The 25,909-nt window shown below is 36.6% G+C and overlaps 1 protein-coding gene across 1 annotated transcript in view; it reads right to left on the minus strand.

Annotated features, from left to right (window-relative positions):
* Nucleotides 1–25,909, minus strand: part of LOC110092167 (protein ILITYHIA) — a 144,098-nt gene that overhangs the window by 14,630 nt on the left and 103,559 nt on the right. The window contains exons 36-54 of the mRNA XM_028695700.1: nt 17,969–18,079; nt 17,820–17,889; nt 17,666–17,744; nt 17,466–17,568; nt 17,190–17,360; nt 16,960–17,082; nt 16,731–16,844; nt 15,850–15,956; nt 15,708–15,759; nt 15,525–15,631; nt 15,365–15,424; nt 15,171–15,285; nt 4,778–4,888; nt 4,563–4,700; nt 4,370–4,492; nt 4,176–4,259; nt 3,636–3,707; nt 3,400–3,477; nt 2,687–2,887 (exon numbers count right to left, since the gene is read on the minus strand). Of these exons, the coding sequence (XP_028551533.1) occupies nt 2,687–2,887; nt 3,400–3,477; nt 3,636–3,707; nt 4,176–4,259; nt 4,370–4,492; nt 4,563–4,700; nt 4,778–4,888; nt 15,171–15,285; nt 15,365–15,424; nt 15,525–15,631; nt 15,708–15,759; nt 15,850–15,956; nt 16,731–16,844; nt 16,960–17,082; nt 17,190–17,360; nt 17,466–17,568; nt 17,666–17,744; nt 17,820–17,889; nt 17,969–18,079 (2,019 nt within the window). The remainder of the gene's footprint in view (nt 1–2,686; nt 2,888–3,399; nt 3,478–3,635; nt 3,708–4,175; nt 4,260–4,369; nt 4,493–4,562; nt 4,701–4,777; nt 4,889–15,170; nt 15,286–15,364; nt 15,425–15,524; nt 15,632–15,707; nt 15,760–15,849; nt 15,957–16,730; nt 16,845–16,959; nt 17,083–17,189; nt 17,361–17,465; nt 17,569–17,665; nt 17,745–17,819; nt 17,890–17,968; nt 18,080–25,909) is intronic.

Below are 25,909 nucleotides of genomic sequence, written 5' to 3' on the forward strand. Positions count from 1 at the left end.
AGGATGAAGGAATGGTTTTTTGCAGTGAAGCTGCCACTTTTGGAATAGAGGCACTCATAGGGAAGGAGAATTGATCTTGGAGTTCTCAAGACATTACTATTGTGAAACATGCATGGGTTTTTACTAATGTTGTCATGGAGTATGTCGGGCTCTTGGTGTTATTACAAAGAGGATTAGGGTGCTTATCAAGGTTTAAAATTGCGTAAATAAGCCTCGAGGCTGTGTGACGCATAAGCCTCATGGACGAAGAATTGCATAACTGCGAATTTCAGTATTATAGCAGATAAATAATAGTAAGAGTTTATGATACAATAAAAACATCTAATTGAGAAGTGAACTTAGTGGAAAATAATAAAATAGATGCAATATATGCATCTTATAGCATAATTCAAAGTACAAAACTACAAATTGAAGTCTATCAAAACTCCCAAAGTATAAATAAGAAAGAACATCTAAAATTCAATCATGTCCCATCATTAAATAGGTCTTCAGTGGAGGCATCTTCATCTCCAATTGTATCTATGAATGTCAAATCTTCATCATCTTCAATATTACCCATTTTTCTCTTCCCTGTTCAATAAGAATGATTTTTTTTAGGAGCCTTTTGCATTAAAAAAAAACCTATTACAAACTACTAAGTGATAGAAAAACTATCACAATCCTCTTTTAACAAAGAAAGAAAAGGAGGAAACTTATTAAAACTTAGATCATCCAAAAAAAATCACCAAGTAAAGCAAAGTTAGCACAAAAATCGGCTAACTTATTACATTTTCTATGAGAAAAATGAAATAAAAAATTCTCAAAATCTTTCAAAAAAGATAAGTCTTCCGCCATGTCATTATCCATTTTTCCAAATGCTTTATCAACCGAACCTTGCAGATACTTGACAACATTGTAATTGTCTCCCTCAATTATAATCCCTTTGACTTCCATCATCCATTCTTGTAGTATCATTTTCAAAGATCGAAAAGCCAAAAGCTTTGATGGTTTGGTCACATAAAAAGGCGGCCTTCCGACGACCCGGTTAGGAGAGTAGAGGTATTAGATTTGACTTGTGTTAAGAAAGGTAGGGGTAGACCTAAAAAGACTTGGTTAGAAAATATTAGGAATGACCTTTCTTTATTAGATTTAAACGAGAATTTGGCTTTTAATGGGACACAATGGAGAAAAATGATTCATGTAGCCGACCCCACGTAGTGGGATAAAGGCTTGATGTTGTAGAAAAAAATAATAATAACAAAAAATAAAAAACGGGAGGCATGTATCTTATTAGCAGAGAAGAAGCAAGACGTTTGACTTAGTGCCTTGAGAGGAGACGAGGGAAATGGTAGGTGTTCTAGATAACATAAATCGTGCACATAATATCAACAATCCATACATCATATCATAAAAAAAGATTGTATCCTGGCTTTCGCCAAAATGAATTATCTCACACAGAATATCAACAGTTCATACATCATAGCATAAAAAAAGATTGTTTCCTGGCTTTAGCCAAAACGAATTATCTAAAATATTATTCCTGAAGAATAAACAAATAAATTATTACTTACTAAAAATAAAAAAAAAAGATTGTATCCTGGCTTTCGCCAAAATGAATTATCTCACACAGAATATCAACAGTTCATACATCATAGCAAGTTGTTAAAACGAATTATCTAAAATATTATTCCTGAAGAATAAACAAATAAATTATTACTTACTAAAAATAAATTTTATTTAAATTATAAGAAAATAATAAAAAAAATTGTTTAAAAATATGTAGTGCGTGTCAAAAACTTGAGAATTTTCACATAATTATTTAGTTCCACATCATTTGAGAACTGTCTTAATATTATTGTTCATATGACATTTTTGGTTTCCAGTGGATGTGTTAGGAGCTCACAGGAGTGGTGGGCCATATGAAAAATGCTTGGTTAGTACTTATTTGACAAATAATTATTATTAAAAGTTATTACTCATTACAAAATATATTAAATTGAATATTTATATTAAACTTATTGCATTAATTTTTTTAAATATTTAAATAGGATAGCAATTGAACCAGCTGGTTCTACCATGACCAGTCCAATTATTCATCAGTTGAACTAATAGTTCTGACCATGATAAGGATGTAATTAAGTATGTTAAACCATTTAGTTAGTTAGCATCTCATATCTTTTTTTCAATGTTTTCCTTATTTTATTTCCTGCTTTTTTTTCTAGTACATACCACTTTATTTCATGCTATTTAGATATCTAACACCCAAAATATTAATATTACATGACTATCACTCATATAACAAATTTGAGTGCATTGAATGAAATATTAAAGTTTATAGGAATGTATGAATAGTAGAAATGATTATAGGAGTGGTATATTTGATATTAAAATTGCATATGAGTGGTAGATATATAATATTAATGTTTTGGGTGTTCGATATGTAAATAGCATGAAATAAAGTGGTATGTATGTAAATTTCCCTTTTTTCTAATAAGAATAGTTTGGTAATTAGTGGGCTCTTTGGCCTCAGGTTACTCATAAATAGGCCTTTTATCACTTGAAAGAGGAATTTTTTGGTTGAGTTCAGTATTAAGAGCTGAGAAGAAAGGAAGAGGTCTCATTCCTTAGGGTAGATTTCCCCTAAAACTTGAGAGGAGAGGTAGAAAGGGATTGTAGTGGAGTCTAGGATTCTGCCAACATCAACTACCCGAAGCCTCTTCTCTCTTCCCAACAGCCATCTTGAATCTTCGGAGCAATATCTGGCTGCCTCCACTGGACGTCTTGCCAGCCAGTTCTGTTTCAAAGGCTTTTTGCCTTGTATGGTTATACCCACCCAGTAGGATGAGATTTCCGAGCAGCCACCCTCATCTTGTGCATCCACACAAGGTTCAAGAAGACTCCAGACTGCCTACCAATCAGCCCTATCAGGTTCTTTGTACCTCAATTTTGTTTATTGCTATTTTCCCTATTTCCAAGAGCTTTCTATTGGATTTTTCTTGGTAAATTTCTGCAGCAGATTTTTTCGAACAAGAAATCATCCTTGGCTTTCTGTGAAGCCCATTTAAGCAACAGTACAGCTTCTGTAAAATTTTAAATATCCATTAGATGTGAACTAGCTAATTTGCTCATCTTTCGAAAAGAGCCAACAACCACCGGCCAAGAAAATCATTGGGCAAGGTCATCGCCTACAATAAATATTCACTAAAAGGGCCGAAATATGTTTTCTGCTAGTCTTTGATGTTTTACTTCAGCTTTTTCTTCAAACTTTCAGTCCTTATGTAATGTAAGGATTTAATAATTTGGTGGTAAAGCATTCTTGCACGTTTGAGTCAATTATAAAGTTAGGAGCTCTTTAATTTTTCTTTTCTTTGTTAGTGAGTCTTTAATTTTCTTGTTCCTCAGTATCAGATCGGCTCTTACCTGCTTGATGAAGTGGTGGTTCTTAAGATGGACCAAACCAACTACATGACCGGTTACAGTTGAACCAGCCAATCCGCTCTAGCTTTCAAAACAATTGTAAGATCACATCCTAGAGTCTTCTTCATCTAATCATATATCCAAACTACAAGAAGGGAAGTTGGCCACATATAGAAAACCAATATAATTCCCAAATGTAGAGACCAACATAAAAAATAAACAAGCAACTCAAGGCAAACCAGGGGATCAAAGAAAACACTAAAAGGCAATACTGACTTCATGCCCTCATTGGATGAATCAATGCTTGGCATCTTAAGCAATTAGAAGCAAACTTAATCTTTACCTATGAATGTTAAATGGGTTTCTTAGATCGAATTGATGCTCTTTTATAGCTTACGATAGATAGGACTACATAAGAAATTTTGAATGGCTAAAAAACCACGTTAAGTGCATAATTGTAGAACACGGATATTACCCAATGGACAATGTCAGGTAAATATTATTGTCATTTTCTTCCTCACATATTCACAATACCACGTGACGAGAAAGTCAAGAACATTGACGTTCCAAGGCTAGATGCCAACGCTGATCTAGCAATTGTGGCTCTAAATAAAATTCAAGGAAAAAAGTATCAACTTGTTAGCAAAAATAAGCACCATAAGAAAAAAGGTATCAATCAATAGATCAACAGAAAGCAACAGCCAATCCATGTTCACCTTCTACTTATTAACTTCAATTTGTGAAAATCAAATAATATATAACCAAAGAATGCTATCGACTAAGCAAAGTACCTGAAGAAATATTGGAAGTAATGGTTGAAGAGCTTTAGGAAGGCAGAACCCAGGTATTAGAGTACGTCCACCCTGTGCAGAGATCATTTTAAAAGGGTATTTATCAAACATTAGAACAATAGACAGAAAGATCTCTACAAAAAATAAAAGCAGTAGTAATCATTCCAAACTATGAAAAAAACCTTTCGTTTCCTTCTTTCTTTGTCTCTTGCTGTAGAGACTGCATCTCGAACTAGTTTGATATATGAGGATAGAACTTCTTTGGGAACTGAGCTCACAACTCTTCCCAAAGCTTCCCAAGCAGCCTGCCAGCATGGAATTAGATAAATACATGGAAAAAGTGATGCACTAAAAGATTCCCAACAACAAATTTACCACAACAGTAGCTGAATCCGAGTCACTCAATAAAACAATAAGAGTGGAGATCATTTCAGGAGTCTCATCCACCAAATACAGCTTACTGTTACTGAAGAAGTATCCAATTAGGTAGCACGAACCTCTTCTCATTAAAGCCTGCAATGAGTTTACTCAACTGACACCATAAATAAATACCAAAAATCTCACATAAAATTTTAGCGAGGGAAACAAACCTGACTGTCAGTAACTCCTTTAAGCAGCTCGGAAAGAAGCGCTTCAACCCCATCTTCGTCAACAACCAGCATAACAGTCTCTGCAGCTTTCTTGGCTGAATCCCGTACACCCTACCATTTAGGAAGAATTTTACGTTAACTATCGCACTTGGATTCGAAATTTGGTAGCCAGATCGGCAATGGTATTCACTACCAGCAACTAACCACAGCAACCACGCATATAAATCCATGTCCCAAAAATTTTAGTCAATGCACAACAGGCAGCCATAGGGCAGATGGCCGAAAATCCTACAGTATATCTCATAGCATAGCAGGTAAAACTTAATCTAGCGACAACATTAGCTCCATTGTTGTTGTTGTAGTAGTAGTTGATGCAATCTGCTATCCAATTGATGATTAACTCGATAGACATGATTTTATTTTGTATTTTTATTTCAAGTTTATTAGGAATTAACAATTATTATATTTATCTTTTAATTTCATGATGTTTAAAATGTTATTAGCCTTAGAGAGAGCTTGAAATTTTAGTTGTCACGTTATTTCTATAAATAACCCCTTATTTTCATAAAGATCATAAAGTAATTAGCATTACAGATAGCTTGGACTTGTGGCTATCACGCTATTTATTTAAATAATCCCATATTCACTGTAAAAAACATGATATGATAAATGACATTCTGAGATATGATTTTATGGGATTTCAACCCTTACTGATGCTCAAGGATTTGCATCTCTCTCCGTTGTGTTTTAAAAATTTAGTAGTTTGTCTTGAGGGTTAGGCAACTAAATGTCTCGACAAATCAATATCAATAGGTAGAGGATGTAACATCCGAAATTCAGGTAAAAAAAATTTATTATTTAATACTAGTGATTATTATTGTTAATTAAATAAGTTCAGTTTAATTATAATTCTCTCTAATTCTAATTAGATGCATCTATTGGCATTAGAGGAGTTATAAGAGCAATTATTGTGGTGGGCCCTCTCTTCCAATAAGTCACTCAAGCCAAAATTTTCACAAGCAGGCATTGGAAATACAGTAGTTGGAATCGGCACAGTGCAGAGCTTAGTGAAGAATTCGGCACAGTTCACAGGAGGAATTTGGCACAGTGCATTGAAGGGCTCGGCAGTCACACCCATTTTAACCCCTTACAGTCAATCTAGAATGTAACAAAGAAGGAAAATCTAAATAGACCGTATGCTCTCCTACCCCATTCTGAAACACTGATAACAAAATTATATAAGTAAAAAGTAGCCTATTCAGACTATCAAACACTGATAACAGAATTTGATTTCTACAGCAGTGATTGAGAGTGGAATTTCAATGAAGAAACTCCAATTAAAGGGGAATAATAGAGAATTGAAGGAAAATAACGAATTGAGGTAAGAAATTCTAGTTGTTTTATAATCGTTATGGTTGTTTTATAAATTTCTAAGTAATAGTAAAAGTTTTAAAGAAGTTTATATCAATTATAATTTTAGGATTCATCAGATATATGTAGAAAGGGGGTTTTGATGTGGACATCGATCAGAGGTTCAAGCATGTGTATCGCCGGAGACAGCGCAGATCGATGGCTACGATTCAGAGTCTTTACTTTTGATGTATTTTATGTTTTATTTAGTTGGCATTTTCATTTCCTAGTTTACCCCTATCACTACGGGAAAACACGCGATTACCGTCGGAATTTCCGGCGGATATTTTTGCGCCGGTAAGCACGGCGCAGGTAACGGCGCATTATTGCGCCGGAAAACCTACGACAGTTTTTTCGAGGCAAACGACACCGGAAATGTTCCGGCGATATTTGCGCCGGTCTATGAGTCGGAATAAACCAATATCTCACTATTTCCGTCGCACTTTAAGGCGGAAAATCACCGGCGCCATTACCGGCGCATATGTCGTCGGATTCAGCGGTCGAAATTTCAATGTCTGCCAATGTTTAAAATTGCGTATTCGGGTACTAAGGCGTTTTTCATTCGTGAGGCGAGGCGTAAGCCTCAAGGCGTTTTGAGGCGTAAGCCTCAAAATCAAAAGATTGCGTAAACATAAAATGATAAATTTGTTATATACTAATGACTGAATAATATAAAACATAAAAAAATATATATAGCGTGAGGCGTAAGCCTCATGCCAGTGAGGCGAGGCGGAACTCAAGGCGGACCTCAACCAAGTTGAGGCGCAAGCCTCATAAAAAAACTCGAGGCGTAAGCATCGAGGCGTTTTTTATTAAAATTGCGCAAAGGCGGGCCTCAAGGCGAGCCTCATATTGCGTAATTTTAAACCATGACAGCTGCCATCATTTTTTGCACCGGTAATGCGTCAGAAAGGGCGCCGGAAAACTTTCCGACGCAACTTATGCGCCAGAAGACTTTTACCGACGCGCTCCAAACCGGCGCAGAGAATTCCGCCGGAATGTGCGCCGGAAACCTATAATTCCGACGGAAATCTTGTATTAGCGGCGGATATTATCCGCCGGTAATGACGGGTTTTCCCGTAGTGTATGGGGAGTGTTGTCTTATTGTAGCCCAAAAGGCATTTGAGTACTTTTATTTATTTATGTTTGAAGACCTATTTATAGGGGTCTCATGCTTTGTAAAAGACTAATGAATATTTGAATGAAAAATTTATGTTTGTTTCTACTTCTTCTTGCATGAGAGTTTGAGAAGAGAGAGAGCTCAAGGGGAGCAAATCACAAGGCCCACCAGTCGTTGGAAGAGTCCTCGGCTCGTGGCTAAGTTCTTCTATCTTCTCGTTCGTATTTTCCTCCATCTCCTTTCCCCTCCACCGCAAGAAATCCCTTCTAAACCCTTATTGCCGCCGCCCCTTGGGAGCCCGCCGCCGACCACTTCCACGGCCCCGGCCGGCCACCTTGCCGGCGACTTCCCTACCCGTTCCACCCCATCTCTACACAAGTTTCAAATTTCAAATTCTTTCATAATTTGGAATTCCAATTTATGAAAGTTTTCATGATGAATTTCAATTCCAATTTAATTTAAATTGGGGTCATTAAACATATTTCCACCTCATCACCCCCAAATTGGAAACTCCCTTCACACCAATCCCCTCTCTCCCTCTTAGCATACCGCTGGCCTCATCCTTGGTGGAGCCCCATTAATGCCTTCATTAAGGCATTGATGACACTTAAATTTGAAATCAATTTCAAATAACTTTTCCCTCCTAATTCCTTCAAAACCTGAAATTAATTTCAGGTTTTAACATTACTCCCTCTCCTCTCCCTCTCTCAAACCGCCGGCCCCATTAATGGGCTTTCCCCTTGTTGTTTCCAACTCTAGCCCCCAACCAATTTGAATTCAAATTCAAGTCTTAATTGGCTTCCCTCCAAACACAATTAAATCTGAAATTTATTTCAGATTTATTGAGAGACTTATTGGGATTGAATTCGAAAACCCTAGCCCACCCCTTATTGAACCCGCCACCCCCTTCCCCTTTGGAAATCCCGCACCCTCTCCTTGAGATTCTCGCCGCCTCATCTCCTCCTCTCCCACCTTATCAACTACAAGTGTTCTCTCTCACCACACCACGATCTTCCTCTCCTCTCGAGAAAGATTATCCTACGTCAAGCATGCATGGCGGATCCCGAGTTTGAGTGGGGATTAGTATTCAACGCCGACAGAAACCTTAATATCCTGCGATCCCCCTTCTTTGACGTGGGATTCGAAGACGACGCTACCGTTGGAGATTATTTGGATCGAGTGGTTCCTACCCTTGCTAGCGTCATCGACCGCCAACGCCCAAGCTACGATTGGAGCATCGACAGTCGAGCATTCACTCCATCCTCGTCACCGTCAACCTCTCCGTGGATCAAGGCCATTGGTGTTGCTACCATCTTAGTGGCATCGTTGAGTTTGCTAAAGACCTTCTCCCGCTAAGCCCAACTTGAGTGTGAGTGAGCAAGGTAACTCGTTGTGAATTTTCTAGACATTAGCCGTGGGATTCTATTATTTTCCGCATTTGCTTTATTGTGATACTTTTGGAGATCTATCATTAATTGTGTCTAAACAACTAATTTGTAATTGCTTATCATAACATTTTGACAACAGAAAATTCTTGAACCTTAACCTACGATACTCTAATCTTATACTGGTATACTTTGTGATTCTTAATGAATTTCATGTGCAATTCTTGAACGTATCACATCGGTTTTGAGATAGTTTATCAAAAGAAAAATGTTACGTGGTGTAGAACTGGAAGAGCCAGTTTGTCAGAGAAATAAGTTTTGCAATTATAAATTACAAAAGTAAATATTAGAATTTCTTGATGCATACAATTCCAGTTGACTCATTTAAAAGGTTAATTGTGCTAAGATAATTCCAATTATGGAATATGACCATACATCTTTGTATGCATTAACAAGCAACTACATATCCATACAAAGAATTGCAGGTGGAAATAAGATAAAGCATGTTTATTTAAAGCTTTGCTCAGTTATGTTTGACAGTATGTTGTGTAAATTCTAATTTACAAACGCATGAATTGTTAATTATATATATATATATATATATATATATATATCACTTGTTTTAATTAAAATGATAAATGCCCTCGACATTGCCGTCCTCACTCGCAATTTATAATGTCGCTAAACCTAGAAAACTCCAAAATTCTTGTTTTTGGCGTTTGCAGTGCATCGAAAAACCAACCATACACATTTTTCTTAGCGTGGTGGGAGGGAACCTGATGCGAAGCTTGCGGCGAGGCGAGTAGAACCTATACACATTTTTCTTAGCGTGACGGGGACACTTCTAAGTACTCGTGTATGCGTCTAACAGTCTAAGTACCTGCAGTGAAAGAACTGCATTTCAAACAGGTACACCTAAAGGCCCATAAACGTCTTTCTTACCGTGGTGAAATTAAAGATTATAACTACGGTGTCTCCTGACACTTACCACATGTGCCTTTCTTGGTGTGGTGGGAAGGCCCATACACCTGAAATTTCTCCTAAATTGGGGAAACGTCGGGGTGCTGTCGAAATTTAAATTGAATAGAGTACTCAAACTTAAACATAAATGCAGGGGACTGAACTCTTAAATGAATATTATGAAACTTAACATTAAGCTTTAAAATGCGCAATCACAATACAAATGCAAATACTAAATAATGGTCGGGGTAATTTAAATTAACGTCAACAAACAACTACAAGGACTTGTGGTGAACATGCCCTCAATACATGCAAATGATGAACAATGAAACTCAACTGATGCCTCTATTAATCAGCCTATGACCAATATGAGTTAATGTCAACTAATTTGCAATATGAATGCATTATGCCCTACAAACAATGATGTTTGACATGCAAAGAAGATACTAATCTGCCAACAGAACATATTTGAGGAAGTTATAATGAATATGGCTTGCTTACAGCTAATGCTAAGTAGCTTACAACTATTTTCAAGTAGCTTGCAAAATAACTCATTAATCCCCCTACAATTAATGATAATTGATATGTAATAGATGTGATAAATTGTTAGCTAATATGCATGGAGATGCTAGTGATGAATATAGTTCAGCCTACAGTCAACGTCAAAATCATGAATGAGCATACTGATTTGCATGTAAGCAATGCCGAAGGATATGCTGCAAGTTTATTTAATCCTCTGCGAACATAGATATGTGACACGTCATTTACAAGCAATGATAAAAGACTGTAACCAATGCAAATACCTATATGTGATGATGAAATAATTGTTGCACGCGCAATGATATTCCTATGGGTGAGAACTAGCAATAGGTGGTGAATGTAAGGAAATCCCTGTAGCCAACACTGATCACCATGCAAACGAATATACCAGCCTCCTATGAACATAAAATCAGTGCGCAAGGAACGTACCTATTTGTCTGTAAACAACAAGGCCTCTTGCAAATATATGTAGTGCTGCATATGATGAATGTTGGCGCCTGCCAGCAATGAAAGAAGATTTGTCATGCACAATATTATTCTACAAGTGGTAGCCAGCAACAGACATCGAATGCTACGACATCCCTGCAATTAACATCAAAATATAAGCAAACATATTCAACCATGCAATAACATCCAAATACACTGGTCCTATATAAGTAAAAACAGACGATACATAGCAAATGCAAGCTCCTAAGAGTCATTGTAGGAGGCCCGACTTATGTATAACATGCCACTTACAAGCAAGTGCAGACGCTTGTGAGGAACACAAACATCTGCAAGTAACTGCAGGAGATTCATTAGTGCACAACAGCCTAGTTGCATATTTTATGTAGACAAAGGGGGGGTCAACACAAGTCCAAAATAATTCAGATTTTGGCTTCCCTTGAGTCTACTAGCACAATCCAATTGAGCTAGAATTTTAACTCATTTATGAGCTAGGCTTTAGTTCATTTATTGAACTAGGGGTTAACTCATTATTAGCTAGGATTTTTAACTCATAGTTATCTTTATAATTAATGTAATTTTATGCTTTTCATGTTTGCTTTTATGTTTGTCTCTTGGAATTTCAAACCGGCCTTTGGAATTCCAAGATTTCTTTTTCCTTGGTGGCTCTTTGAATTCCACCATTGCTTTTTAGTTTTATGTGTATGCCCCTTGGGATCTCACGGCTGGCTCCTTGTTCCGTGTCCGCCCTTCGGTTCCCGTGGCTGTGGCTCTCGGTCCGTGCGGTTTCCTTCGTCTTCCGTGGCCGTCTCCTTGGTTCCTGGTTTGGGTGTAAACTGAGAGCTTAGGGGGAAGTTTTATATGTGTTTTAAATGCTTTAAATTAAGTGTTTGTGTCCTTTTGTATTCCCCTTTCATACCTATAAATATGGGGGGTTATGTAATGTTTTGAATAGTTGAATGAAATTTGATTTTTGGAAAAATCAGTTAACCTGCGGGTTGCTCGGAAATCCTGCGGGCTCTTTCCAACCTTCTTTTCTCATCCCCTCCGGAAATCCTGCGGGCTCTTTCCACCCTTTCTTCTCCGGCTTCTAATCTCTTTCGTCTCTCCGCAAGTGCCACTCCAACTGTATCCTTCTTCTCCAAGTGAAGCAACTTTAGGGTGTCTTTTTTTTTTTATTTGGAGTCTAGTTTGTAAGTTTCTATTTATGTTAAATTTGAAATGTAAGAGTTTGTTCATCTGCTTTCTCATCTTTAGCCATTTTCAGTAATTTTCCGTAGAAGTCCGTTGTGTATTTTTGTTAAGCAAAAAATATAGGCTCCCTATATTTTTTGCTTACATCAATAAACTTTAAAGGAAGTAAAGCTTAATGCAAAATATGATTTTATGTTATTTTATAAATAATAACAAGTTTTATTAATTTATGATTTCAATATGATGAGTTTTATAATCATGCAATTTAACTGTTATTTAATTTGCATAGCTTATTTAGCTTTATAGCTCACCAGTTATTTTATACTGGTTATTGTTACAAAGAAAGAAAAGGGAAAACTTGATGCAGAATAGGTTCAAGTTTATTTCACTTTATATTTTACTGTTTAACATTTTTTGTAAGTCTATAATTAAGGTATGTAAACTGTTCAGTATTGTACTCTTTTGGATTGCTTGGTGGCTTCATAAATATTTATGTTATGAAATTTGGATTAATTAGATGGTTTGAAATTGTGCGAGGAATGATAAAAGTAAAGTATGAATGTTATGTTTAATCTGTGGCACTCTACGTGACTGATAAGGGGTATTGTGGGGAGTTACAAATGATTCATTGTTTGGTATCTTTTTATTTGCAGTTTCTTCTTATTTCAAACTAGGATTAGAATGATCTTGGTGCAGTTCCCATCATCAAATTACAATTTTTTTTGACTTTGCACTTTTCATGACTTGATTAGAAAGTATTAAAATAATTTTTTATTAGATTTAAATATTAATTTGACTCTTAATAGGACACAATGAAAAAAAAAGGCATTCATATGGCCGACCCTACATAGTTGGATAAAGGTTTGTTTTTATTACTCTTTCACAACCCTTGTCTAGTATTGTGTAGTGTTGTCTACCATTTCTGTTGAAACTACCACCAAGCTCTAAAATCAAAATATTTTGTTTTTGCCACTAGTTTCACCATGTTATTGCAGTCTTGCATTTCTCAGATTCACTATTTCGTTCCAGACCTTAAGCTAGTGGAAATCCTTAATACTGAGCAAGAAGTTAATTAATCCTAGCCAATCTTCATTTTCAAGAATAGTTAAATTACATGACATTCCCAAGTCCATCACATTTGATCGAGATATCAAATTCCTTAGTCACTCCTGTAAGACACTATGGGGGTAAGTTGGGAACAAAGTTACAATTTAGCTCCACTGCGCATCCGCAAATAGATGGACAGACGTAAGCTTTCAATAGAAATTCAGGCAATCTCTTGAGGTGTTTTATAGGAAAAAATGTCTGCCATGGAATCTATTATTGCATCAAGTAGAATTTTCTTATAACAGATCACATAGTCAAATCACAAGAAGAAGCCCCTTTGAAGTTGTATACGATCGAAATCACATATCACCTGTTAATTTAATTCTTTCCGTCGCTATAACAAATTGTCACCTTGATGCCGAACAACAGATTCAAGAAATAAGTAAACTTTATGCCCAAGTGTAAGACCACATCAACAAATAAAATCTTAAACATCAGGCTCAAGCCAATAAAAACAGGAAACCTAAAACATTCATGGTTGAAGATTTAGCATGGATTAAACTATGAAAGGAAAGATTTGCACGAAGCCCCTGCAAATTAAAATCTAAGGCAAATGGGCCTCTTCGCATTATCAAACGTTTCAACAATAATGCCTATCATCTGTAACTACCAGGCAAATACCAAAATATCAGCTACCTTCAACATTTCCGATTTGACTACTCATTACAAAGAATCATCGACTTTAGAATATGACGAAGCCCCTCCAAGCCAAGGAGAATGACACAAGCTGATGAGGTCATCGATCAACGGTTTAACTACGAAATTTTGAATGATTTTCTTGCTATCTCAATAAGATATTAATTGAAATTACGTTGTCATTCACTTTTAATTCTCTTAAGAAGCTCCTTCGCATGTTCGTTCTACATCACAAGCTTGGCCAGTTGGGTTAAAACCAATCGGACCCCACTTTTATTTTTATTTTTTATTTTTTATAATTTAGGTATCTTGTTCTTTCTTTATTTAATTAGCATTGTCTTCATTTTATTTTATTTCTTTATTTACTCGTTGAAAGCTTAAAATTATAGGGTCCTTAACCCCGAAATTCCGATTTTGGCGAGCTAGACACCTGGCTAGAGAGATCATCTAGTGTCCTGTATCCTGGAATCCCTACAGGCGGTAGCCGAAACTCATTTCCTCCCCTTGTAGCCCCCCTTCAGCCCCATCCAACCCCAGCCTGCTAGCATCCAGCCTTCCTCCTTCCAACACTAGGCAGCCAGCAACAGCCATCTTCAAGGGTGCCGACTGCTCCAAAACCTCCTCTTCCAGCCTGCAGCCCCTTCTCCCAGCCGGTCAGTCACCATTCTAGCAGGCCAGAACATGCAGAACTCCTTACAAGAAGCTTGGCTGCTGCTGTTCTCTGTCGAAACACCAAGAAGGCTGCTGCCAGCCAGCAAGAAGTGCTATTTTCTTCTTCTTAGTCCATAATTCTGCATCAAGAATCTCCTGTAGTCTTGGGTTCTTCGTAATCGTAAAGACTGCTGTCCCCCTCCAGCAGGCCACATGCAGGCTGCTATATTTTAACCAGATAGGCCACTCAGCTGCTGTCCCCTTCTTCCTGGTCGCAAAGCTGCTGTCCTCTTCTTCCTGATCAAGAAATCTGTATCAAGAACCATCTCCAAAACATCTTCAACCTTTAAAAAGATTTGTCTTGACTAAGTCTAGCCTATTAATCTTCTTTTCTTTGTTTTTTGTATCCATTATTATGCCATTTCAGATTAGCCATTAAAAAATTCAGAGTTTATTCTTCTCTTCCTGATTTTGTGTACGCATTAACGGTGTCACTGCACCTACCAATAAGTGCTATGATAATTTTGGGAATAAGATGAATGAAACATTTATCAATAGATGAGCAGTCCTACTGACTTTGGAGTAGAGCTCTAAATAAACCCAGAACTCCCGCTAGGAATCTGGAAATCAAGCAGTAACCAATTCAGTTCATCTCTCGTCTTTCTGTTACTTTCTTTTGCCACATTTTCACTCTTGTTTGTTCTATATTTTATTTTCTTTTTATCTCAGTTTCTCCTGAAATGTGGTTTCAATTTGAAAACCATCCCGCAGCATAATAGGTCAAAGTTAGTATCTAAAACAAAATTAGGCCACAAAGAACAATCGCATTTTAGCAAGTACTAATTTTTTTCGTGACAATGCAAATGATGTTGCAACCAAATTTTAAAATAAGCATCAGATACCAGTAAAAATTTAAAACATTTGAGCTTCGTTAGGCGCAACTAACCTCATTATCATCACCCATTCCAGCTAATAACGCAGGAAGAATTGTTCCAACATGAAAATTTAAGGCGGATCCAGCAACCTCAGCCAAGGCTCCCAATGCATGAGCACTGAAAGCACTAGAGGTACAAGAAAGAAAATTCCATCAAATTCCCGCTTGTGAACATAAAGATAAAACATAAAGATGCAGCCACTCACGAAAGTGGGGGATGAACAAGTTTCGGTAAGATGTGAGGCAAAACAGCTGAAGTCCTGACACTAAAAATAGCAACACAATCATCAGCTGTTGTTTCAACAGTTTCCATATCACTGAAGAATGAGAAAATAAACAGATTAACTCATTAGAGCAAAGCTAAACCTCAAGATTTGTTTAAGGCCATCAAGGGCCTTATCAGATGTTTCATCATCTTCCAGGGCCTTTAATAGTGTTGGAACAATATCGTCAATTGCTTGCATACCAGCACTCTGTAAGCCACATCCACATTGAGAAACAATAACTCAAACAAAACCTGGAAAAACTTAGATTGGTTTTACTTTATACTTTGTAAAGTGTGCTGAAAGCTAAGGCAGCAGATTCTCGAACCTCTGGCATGCTGCAAGTAGGAAATTATAAATGTTATAACAATGCATAGAAGCAACCTTAAAGTTCCAAAAGAAATACTAAAAGACGGGGAACAGAATACCTGTCACAAAGGGCTGTACGAATTGTTGGGATAAGATCATCCATAAAGCTTAGCAGTTGTTGTTTACCAGCACTTGCCATCACTTCACTAAGTCCAATACAAACTCCCTTGGACAAACAAGATAGCAAAGAAACGTATAATACAAAGCCTACTCAGACTGTTAAAAGATTTGGGCAAAATGAAAGAAGAGTTGACATTAAACACTGAACCAAAGGATGCCAAGTATAGTCTAGAAGGAAGTATCAATCTAAGCGGAAGAGAAAAAGGGAAAAAGGTGTGTGCACGTATGCAGCAATGGGGTTGTGTTAGGGATTGCTTCTGTGTGTGGGAGAGGGGAAAAGAAAGAGGAAAGATAGCCGTGAGAAATTGGAGGAAAGATAACAGTGCAATGTGATTGTGTTAGGCATTGCTTGATTAGTTTGCTTTTTTCTCTCACTAATTAAAAGCTTTTGGGAGAACTAGCTCTGATCATGTCAAACGTATGATTATAATGATAGGCTAACATTAAAAAATCAACCCAACTAAAATAAACGACATTAGCTATAAAGATTGGCTATTGTTATAAATGCAATGTATGTTTACAACTCAAATGCAATGAAGTTTAAATCTTGTATAACAAGTTATCTCAGTCAGAAGATTTGCAGTCCATTATCACGGATCACATGAACAAGAACTACACCCAGTGAGTAAATTGCCATAATAATTCCCGGGAGAAAATAATCATTCTCTTACGAAAACAATTAAATGAGAAACTGAATTTCACAATCCCAACAATGAAGGAAAAACACAAAAAAAAGGAAAAATATGCGCAATGCATTCATGCACTTAAGACAATATAAAAATGAAAGCAGACAACATTCCTACCTATAACTACTACTCACCTGTCTACGGCTGGCATCAGGATCATTGAGCCCTTGTGCTAAGAAAGGTATGATAGAAGGCAAAACTCTTTCACCAAGCTTTCTCACAAGCTCACCCAGAGACCTCCCTGCAACCTGGCAAAGGCAATGGAGTTGTCGATGAGAAGTAAATAATTAAATAAATAAAAAGCCATAAGACAATGCATATGTGGAACTGGAAAGCGAAAAAAAGAAAAATAAAGAGGAGAACCTGACGTCTATCTGGTGAAGGTGAAGCAAGTGAAGAAATAAGAGTATTCATTAAAACAGGCATTATTTCTTTAAGGGTCTTTGGAGTATTAGCCACAATAGTCTTCCAAACATGTAAAGCAGCCTGAGAGATGACAATGCCGAATCAAACATGGTAATGAGGTATGCCAAACTTTGTTCCGCAAAAGCAGAACAGACAACGTCAGGATAAAAAGCGTCAATCTGACTTACCTGCCGGACAGACAGGGTTACATCACTACGGACCATGTAGATTGCAGCAAGAACAACATTTCGCTTATCCCTGCCTAAAACTTCAATGATTGCGCGACCATGAGCTTCAGTACTTGATCCCTCATCATCACTACCCCCTTCAAGAAGAGCTTTTCCGGAAGTTCCAGCCACCTTTAAACGTAGAAGTCACGTAATTACAAATTTTAGCAGGTTCAACAGGTAAAATGACCAGAAAATGGTAACACAAAGATGTAATAAAAAGGAAATTACTCTTACCTTGAAAAGGAGATCGCCCAAAAGCTCAACAGAACTTTGTCTAATACGCCAGTTATCATTTAAAATCCCATCCTCAACTGCTGGCAGCAAAAGAGGTAACGACCTATTGTTTATAATTCACCAAGAAGAACGTGTTAGCACAAATTTAAAATACCGCTACACAAAATAGATGTAAAGAAGAAAATATTGGATGAACAGACGTTGCTGCATAATGCTCCACAAACACATGCCCTGCACTTAGTGCTGCATCACGGACGGACTCATTTTCATCAGCAAGGCCTGGGGGAAAGAACATTAGAGTTTAAGAACTTGTATGTAATTCTATTCAAATTCCGTAGAGCTATATAGTCATACCATCCAAAATAGCAGGCAGAACTGTGTGCAAGTAGTTCTGAAATATGACGCCCAAGGATCTCGGCAAGTACTGCAAAGAGAGACGTCAATATGAAAAAAAAAATAAAATCAGGTTAAGAAAAAAACTAGATAAATATGATGGAACTCACTTTAAAAAGTGTCAAGTGCCCATCACGGACAGATGCTCTTTGATGAGAACAATTGCGGATTATGTCAGGTAGAATGTGTTCAAAGTAGTCCTTTCCAAGTGCAGCTAAAACCTGAAGGGGATCACAGACAGGTCATCAGGTAATTAGATAATAAGAAAAAATAGAAAACAATGTCTAATGCATAAGATAGACAAAAATATCAAGAAAATCAACAATTATAATAACAGTATTTTCATTATGATAACATCAAATATAAGTTCATGATCAACCAATAAAAATAAGGAAAAACATGCCTGCAACAGGTTTAGGTAACTTGGAGCTTATTCTGATGGGGCAGCATAATTTAGACCAAGTATAAGAAATAATCAGCTTATAGACATTGTTTGCTGTGGTGGACCACTGATTTGCATGTCCTTGAGCATTCTATTTACCTATATTATCATTACATGTGTAAAACCCAAAAAACTGTCGATCGTATGCGTCGCGCGCATTTCGATGCACCGCGACGAAATTAGGAGAAATTTCAAAGTCGTTGGAATTCGACGCAATAAATTTTATTAAATTCTACGCAAAATTTCGATCGAAACGATATAAAGAACCTATATCAAATGTTGCACGAATTTAAAACTAAAATTCGTCGAAATTCATTTAAGTAAAACTTTAGCTCTTTATACGCATTTTGCCCTCATGAACTCTTAAGAAAGTAATAAGGGAAGGGGCACATGCGTCATATTCCCCAAAACCCCCATAAATCCCTAAGGGACCGAATAATTATTCGGTCCCTTGTGTTGTTTCGGCCGAATCGAAGAAGAGAGCGAGAGAGGTAGGAGGAAGGGGTGGCAGGAGCTAGGGGAAATCTGGCAGCCGACGAGCTTCCGGCAAAGATTTTTGGAGAAAAAACGTGGGGAAACACATAAGGAAGATAGAGGAAAGCTTCTAATGCAAGAAAATGTATTTTCCCCTTAGTTTCCTTGGAGAGAAATTTTTAGGATTTTCTCAAAACTCAAAAGCTTAGAAGAAAAGTTATAGGGAAGGATTAGGAAAGACTTTTCTCCATGAAAACATGAAATTTTCCTAAAGGATTTTCATATTTTCGAAATTAGGGTTTATCTAATTTTAATTCTTTTTGAAAGGAATGTTAGAAGAACCTTAGGGAAAAACTTCTATCCATGAAAATGAAATTTTTCTTCAAGAAATTTTAGGTTTCAAATATTAGGGTTTTTCATATATTGGAAAATTGGAGTGCTTAACTAAAGTGATTCCAAATAACCTTAGGAGGGTTCTAACGGTGAAAATTGGAATTTTTCACAAAATATTATTTTTCCTAATTATTAAATTTAATAATCCAAAAATTTAATAACCTAAATTTATAATTAGATAAGAGGAATGTTTTAACAAGAAATTTTAATGAAATTAGTGAAGAATTATGTTTCCAAAATTTGAAATTTAGGTAAATCCGAAAATAACATTTAAAATACTTTTAATTAAGGAAAATATTTGATAAAAAATGCATTAGGTTGTGCTTATGTTAATGAACATTAATAAATATATGATAAAAAATGCTTTAAGTTGTGGGTATGTTAATGAACATTAATGACCTTATTAAGAGAATTTATGTTAAGATTAATATGTAATAATTAATTTAAATCATCAAATGTGTTAAGGATATTGAGGTATAATTGATATTGAATGATTGGAAAAGGCTTATATTGTTATGTTGTAACCTCTTTTCCTTAGGTCTTGAAAAGAGGAAGTGATTAAGGAGAGACCAGTGTGAGGCGAGACGACGGTGTCAAGAAGTGACATTTGAGGTAGGAACGCTTAACTCAACAAATTCATATTCCTTTATGTTATGTTTTGAAATGTCTAACGCATTTTTATATTTTAGATGTTCTTTTTTTTTTTTTTTTTGCTTTGATAAAAATACATGTTAGAAGTTCTCTTTCTTTGATAGCAATGCATGATAAATGTTCTTTGAAATGAAATACAATCCTTCATGTAAACTTGCCTAATAATCGATGCATATGATTAATATGAGATTGCTACACTACATTCCTATGAAAAGAACGTTTGAATGAATGTGCATGTTGAAGGTGGAGTACCAAATATGGTGCAATAGCAAAATACGCCTCTTATGAGCAATATGACTCTTCGGGGAAAAAGAGGAAAGAAAGATGATATTACCAAAAATATGTTTGTGTACCTGATCAGTACACTTTTGATACTCCGGTACGGTTGTATATGTTAAAGAATAAGAAAGCATATTAGTACATTTATGACACAAAGGACATAGTTGAAATGACCTCAAGGATATGCATATGAACTATAGCATGTGACACTTAGCAAAATCATGACATTACATAATCAAATAAATGAATTAAATTACATTAAGCATGTATGTTGAATTTCATTTATTGGTATATGAGTATGTTAAAGTTAATTGTTACCTGCTGAGCTCTATCTCATTCCTTCATTTTGGGATATTTTTTCAGGAGACACTGCTGCTAGGAATGACTGATCGACCTTGATACACATATAGCAGTAGAGGACCGGATGATAGGTTCCTCTTGTGTTTTTCTTTTAGTTGTAGTTTAATTTTTGGGTGGTTTGGCATGAATGAAAGAAATATTTTAGCCACCTCTGTATATATGCAACTTTATATGAAATGTTTAGTTAAAATTGGAAGTTGTTTAGGGGCGCTTTTATTTTTCTCTTAAAGTGTTTTAGATTCTTCTTCAATTCATATTTTATGATAATTTAATGTTCTGTTATATCATTTACGTTCGACATCCGTTCCCACCTCGTCTATACAGGCTCACTAGGCCGGGTCGTGACAACATGTGAGGTGACCACTAGCTGGTTGTTCTGAGAGTAATTTGTTTTGATTTTCTTTCTTCTAATAAAACAATTTCAGTTTGTTTAATGTTATTTGGTGACTTGCTTATTAAAGTTTTAAATCGAGTTGTGTTCTGCTTTCTTTTATGTTCTCCATTGGGCTTTAACTTGCTAGTTCCCATCAAAACCTCAACATCCTACCCATCACCAGGATGCCAAATCCTTTTTTAGACCCTCTAGGAGCTCGGGCCCCTATGCCTCTACCTCTAGGCTGCCTCCTAGCCCTGCTAGCCGAACCCCCGCTGGTTCACCCAGCTCCGTCCTGACAATAAAAGCAAGTCTCCAGTCCTTGATTCACCTAGGACCCACCCAAGGACCAAGTGCTTTAGATGCCAAGGATATGACCATATTGTCTCCCAATGTTCTAGCCCTCATAAGGTCATTATTATTGAGGAGATTATTGAAGATGACTTTGAGCTTGAGGCTGACCTCATTCATCATGTAGATGCTGATGGTGAATTCTTTGATGAGGATGATACTGATGTAATCCATTGCATCTAGAAATGGGACCCCTTTCCCCTATGTGTGGTGAGATGTGGTCTGCCACACCCCTAATCTGTTGATGACTGGCATATGACTTCCATTTTTCACACCACCAAATTCAAAGAAAAAACTACATGAACTAGTCCTATCCTTAAGTTAGATTCTTTTTTTTTTTGTTATAAATATAAGATATTTATTCAGGAAGTTATATCCTCATTCTTTTTTTACTATAGATATAAGATATTTATTATGCACCTTCATTTTAGCATTTTCATTAATATCATATTCGGCTTATCCATCAATAACTTTACAATCGAACATTAAGATCCAGCCAATATACCTAACATAATTTAAGTGTGTTAGATTCTGTTATGGCGTAATATTTCATCACTTCTCCGTTTTACATATATAATCTTAGTTATGAAAGGTACATCATCTATATGCTTTTATTTAATGACTACAATAATTAAAATTAGCACACCTATTTAGCACATTATCTTCCAGAAAATTTGGTAAAAATATAGCACATTTATTAAAACTACATGAACTAGTCCCTATTTTATCAATTCTAAACCATTAAATTTATAAACATTTTCTAAAATCCCGGTCATTATAAAAATAATATTCTTAAAATAATAAGCAATAAAAATTACTACAACAATAAGAAAAATCTAAAAAACTATATAAATAATAGGTTACATGAAAGAAAATAGACTCAACCAACAAAAAAGATGAATAAATGACATATTGTATTCATTAAGCATTCCAACAAACTAGAATGTAGATAGATGACGTACTATAAAGGTAATACTCTACAAAAATGAAGTACCTGGCTTTGCATAAAAAAACTAACTCTCAAGAATAATATTTATCAAATTAATTAATGAAATTGAACATATAAGAGATGCATAATCAAATAAAAAATGTCACCAAAATTATCATATGAAGGTTCACATATGCGTGCTCAAAAGTCAAATTATATGAAATGCAGGCATCCAGAATCATTTAAGTTATCATAACCACGTAATCTTAGTATAAACAACACAATTTATAATATAAAATTATTTTAAAAGCTATCAATTGATTAGTCAATTAAATAAAATGTTACACAAATCAACAAAAAAATGAATAAATGATACACTATATTCATTAAGCAAACCAATGAGTGTCATTGTAGAACTATTACTATTAATATCACTATTACTATTATTATTATTTTCCAGTTATTATTATATTATTACAATCATCATCATTATAATTATTAAGATGATCAACATTACTATTATTATCATTATTATCACCGTTATTATTTTTATCATTATTATTATTATCATCATTATTATTCTTATTATTATCATTATTAATATCATTATTAGTATCATTATCATTATCATTATTATTCTCACAATTATTATATCATTATTATTATAGAGGAATTAAGTTAATTTGTCATACATTAAAACTGTGGGAGAGAATTATTGAGCATAGGTTACGACGTGATACTAATGTTTCTCAAAATCAATTTGGGTTTCATGCCGGGTAGGTCTACCATGGAAGCTATATATTTATTGAGAAGATAGATGGAGAAGCATAAAGAGAATAAGGAGGATCTTCATATGATATTTATTGCTTTAGAGAAAGCATATGCTAAAGTTCCAAAAGAAGAGCACTCGAAAGTTCTAGAAAATAATGGAGTTAATAATGTTTATATTTAAGTCATTAAAGATATGTATGCAGGTGGTGTTACTTATGCTTAAATAAAAGGTGATTTGACCAAGTATGTTACTATTTTAGTTGCATTATGATGCAATTATATTTTGATTTATTTTGTTTTGATGTAATTTGAACATTATTAGTTGTGTTTTATATTTTTTTAAGCTATCCAATGATGGAAGGAATCCAATGATCATGGTAGGATGTGCTTGGGCATGGCAAGGCTTGGGTTTGCTAGCATTTGGGTCCTTTTGTCCCTTGGGCTGCTTGCTGTCTTTCGGTTTGAGCCTTGGCTGCTCTCGGGTTGGGCTTTGGCTGCTTGGGTTTGAGCTAAAAAAGTTGGGTTTTTCTTGAGCTGATGTTAGCTCATTAATGCTTGAGCTGATGTTTAGCTCATTATGTGGAGTAATTGCACTTCCTAGCTCATAAATTTGAAAAGGTACGTAGAGTGGAGCTTGTTTTTTCCCCTTCTTGTGTCTCCTTGGTTTCTTCTTTGTAAATTAAGGATGAGTACTAGTTGCCTTTTCGGTTTTCTCCCTGGCTGCTTTCCCGTGGCTTCGCCTTTCCATTTTCTGTGTTGGTTCTTCGGGTCCCTCCCTGGCTGTGTTCCCGTGGCTTCCTGGCTGTGTTCCCGTGGCTTCTCTTACCCGTTTCCTGTGCTGTTTTTTGGGAGCTATTTTGTGATAACTTTTGCCCTTTCTCTTCCCCTTACCAGATTGGTTTGAATGGAGGTTGGAGTTGGTTGTTTGGCTCCCCTTTTTCTCCTATAAATATGAAGTATTTTGTCTTGAGGAGGTTGTTGATTGACTTGAGATAAGTTACTAAAACCTGAGGGTTTCTTCTTTTCTTTTGGAAAAGCATGAGAGCATGTTCCATTTCTCTCTTCGCTCCTCTATTTCATATTGGCTTCTAATCTCTTCTTTTCTACGCAAGTTCCACTCCACCTGTATCCTTCTTCTTGAGCTATTTGGTGATGTTTGTTAGCTGATTTGGGAGATATTTGCTAGAGCAGTTTGGTAGGATGTTGGACCCCTTTGCAGTGATGGACCCTCTGATGTAAAACGAAATCGGAATTGCACGGAGACATAATAAAACAACTGAGTAAGTACGTCAATATAAAGATTAACGAGCCACAATTAATGATTTAAAGAGATCTCAGTTGCAGAATTGCTTAGGCATTGTTACAAGCTCATTAGGCAAAACAATTTAAAACAATAACAAACATGCGAGTAATGGCGAATGCATTTTAACAATAATCCGCGGGTTAATATTTAGAAAAGTCACCTTGAGGAGTTTCCCTCACTCAAGCTCTCTTGCGGTTAACAGGAGAAAGATATTAGCAACACCTAATGTGATCACCACGAGGAAGAGGGAGCTTACAATACTGTCCACGGAAAGCTATTCGGAGCTGAAGGAATTGATGAACAGTGCAAGGGTGTATTCCGGAGGGTTTCGCAGCAATTCTTCTTACTAGCGTGCTTGGGACAACAATCTGTTAATATCCAGAAATTCTGGACAGCAAATGAGACCGTTCAGCAACCTGGACATCAAACTACCTTGCTGAAAATTGCTGGACAGCAATCCTGTGAGGTGGACAGAACTCTGGGTAGCAGTTACGGGAAGACTAAGGCTGTTGGACAGCTAGCCGTGGCCTTCAAGTGGTGCAGGACAGCAGGTTGTTCCCTCAGAAATTCTGGGACAGCAGTTTAGACAGCAGAGACAGCAATTGTGTCTTGTAGAAAACTCGGAACAGCCACTTGGAGGGCTTGGGAAAGTCCTGAGCAGCAGCCACAAAGTACTGGACTTTCTGGATAGGAGTCTTCTTCTCCCAGAAGTAAAAATTAGCGATGTGTTTGCTGGAAATGGGGACCAACCAGCAGAGATTCCCTGGAGGATGAGAGGGAGGCGTGGAGGAGAAGGCTTGGGGGTGGCGGTCCGGTTTTGGAGGGGGATGGGAAACGGGGATGAGAAAAAAAATCTGTATTTAATTTTCAGATTTTCATTAAGGCGAATGGTTAATTTGAAATTCAAATTAACCTTAATTAAGGGAGTAATGGAGAAGGGGACCGGCGGTTATGATGGGGGTTAAGGGGAATTTAAGTGGTGCTTAGGTGGCAAAGTGGAGAGAGAATAGGCTGGATGGGGGCCGGCCAAGACATGGGGAAGGAGAGGGAAGTTGATTAATTAGTGGGGCCCATGGAGTTAATTAAAACCTGATTTTAAATTTCAGATTTTAATTAATTAGGGAGAATTGGAATTTGAATTCAAAATATATGGGATCTCATTTAATTCTATTCCTAAATGTAGTGGATCATTTTAGGAAAGAAGTAATGAAGAATCAAAGCATGAAATTCAAATCTCATGAGAGAGGGGCCGGCGGGATGCTACCAGGGAAGAGGAGCCGATTCAGGGGGGAGACGTTGGGCTGGCTGGGCCGGCAGCAGGCATGGCCGGCGGCAAGGAGGGGCGCGGGTGGGTGAGTCGGCGGGTTTTCTGGGGGGGTTTTGGTGGGGACGGCTGCAGGGGGGGAACGGGATGAAGGGGAAAATAGAGTTTAACGGCAAGGGAGAGGGGGTTTGGCGGCTTGCTGATCAAGTGGTGGGGTGTTGGAGGAAAGCCGGTGGCTAAGGGGGAAGGGAAGAAGAAAAATAGAAAAGAGAAAGAACAAAAACCAAGAGCTCCACCAAGGGGGTGTTGGGTATTGCGTTGAGCCTCTCCTAGGCCAATCCTCACGCGAGAACTCACAAAGAGAACTCCAGAACTCACAAAGAGATCCAAAATTTCAAAATTTTCATTAGCAATCATCATCCTCATTACATAAGAAATGGCCATATATATAGGCCTCAAAAT

Source organism: Dendrobium catenatum, unplaced genomic scaffold, assembly GCF_001605985.2.
Source record: "Dendrobium catenatum unplaced genomic scaffold, ASM160598v2 fragScaff_scaffold_665, whole genome shotgun sequence".
In the NCBI taxonomy this organism is placed as follows: domain Eukaryota; kingdom Viridiplantae; phylum Streptophyta; class Magnoliopsida; order Asparagales; family Orchidaceae; genus Dendrobium; species Dendrobium catenatum.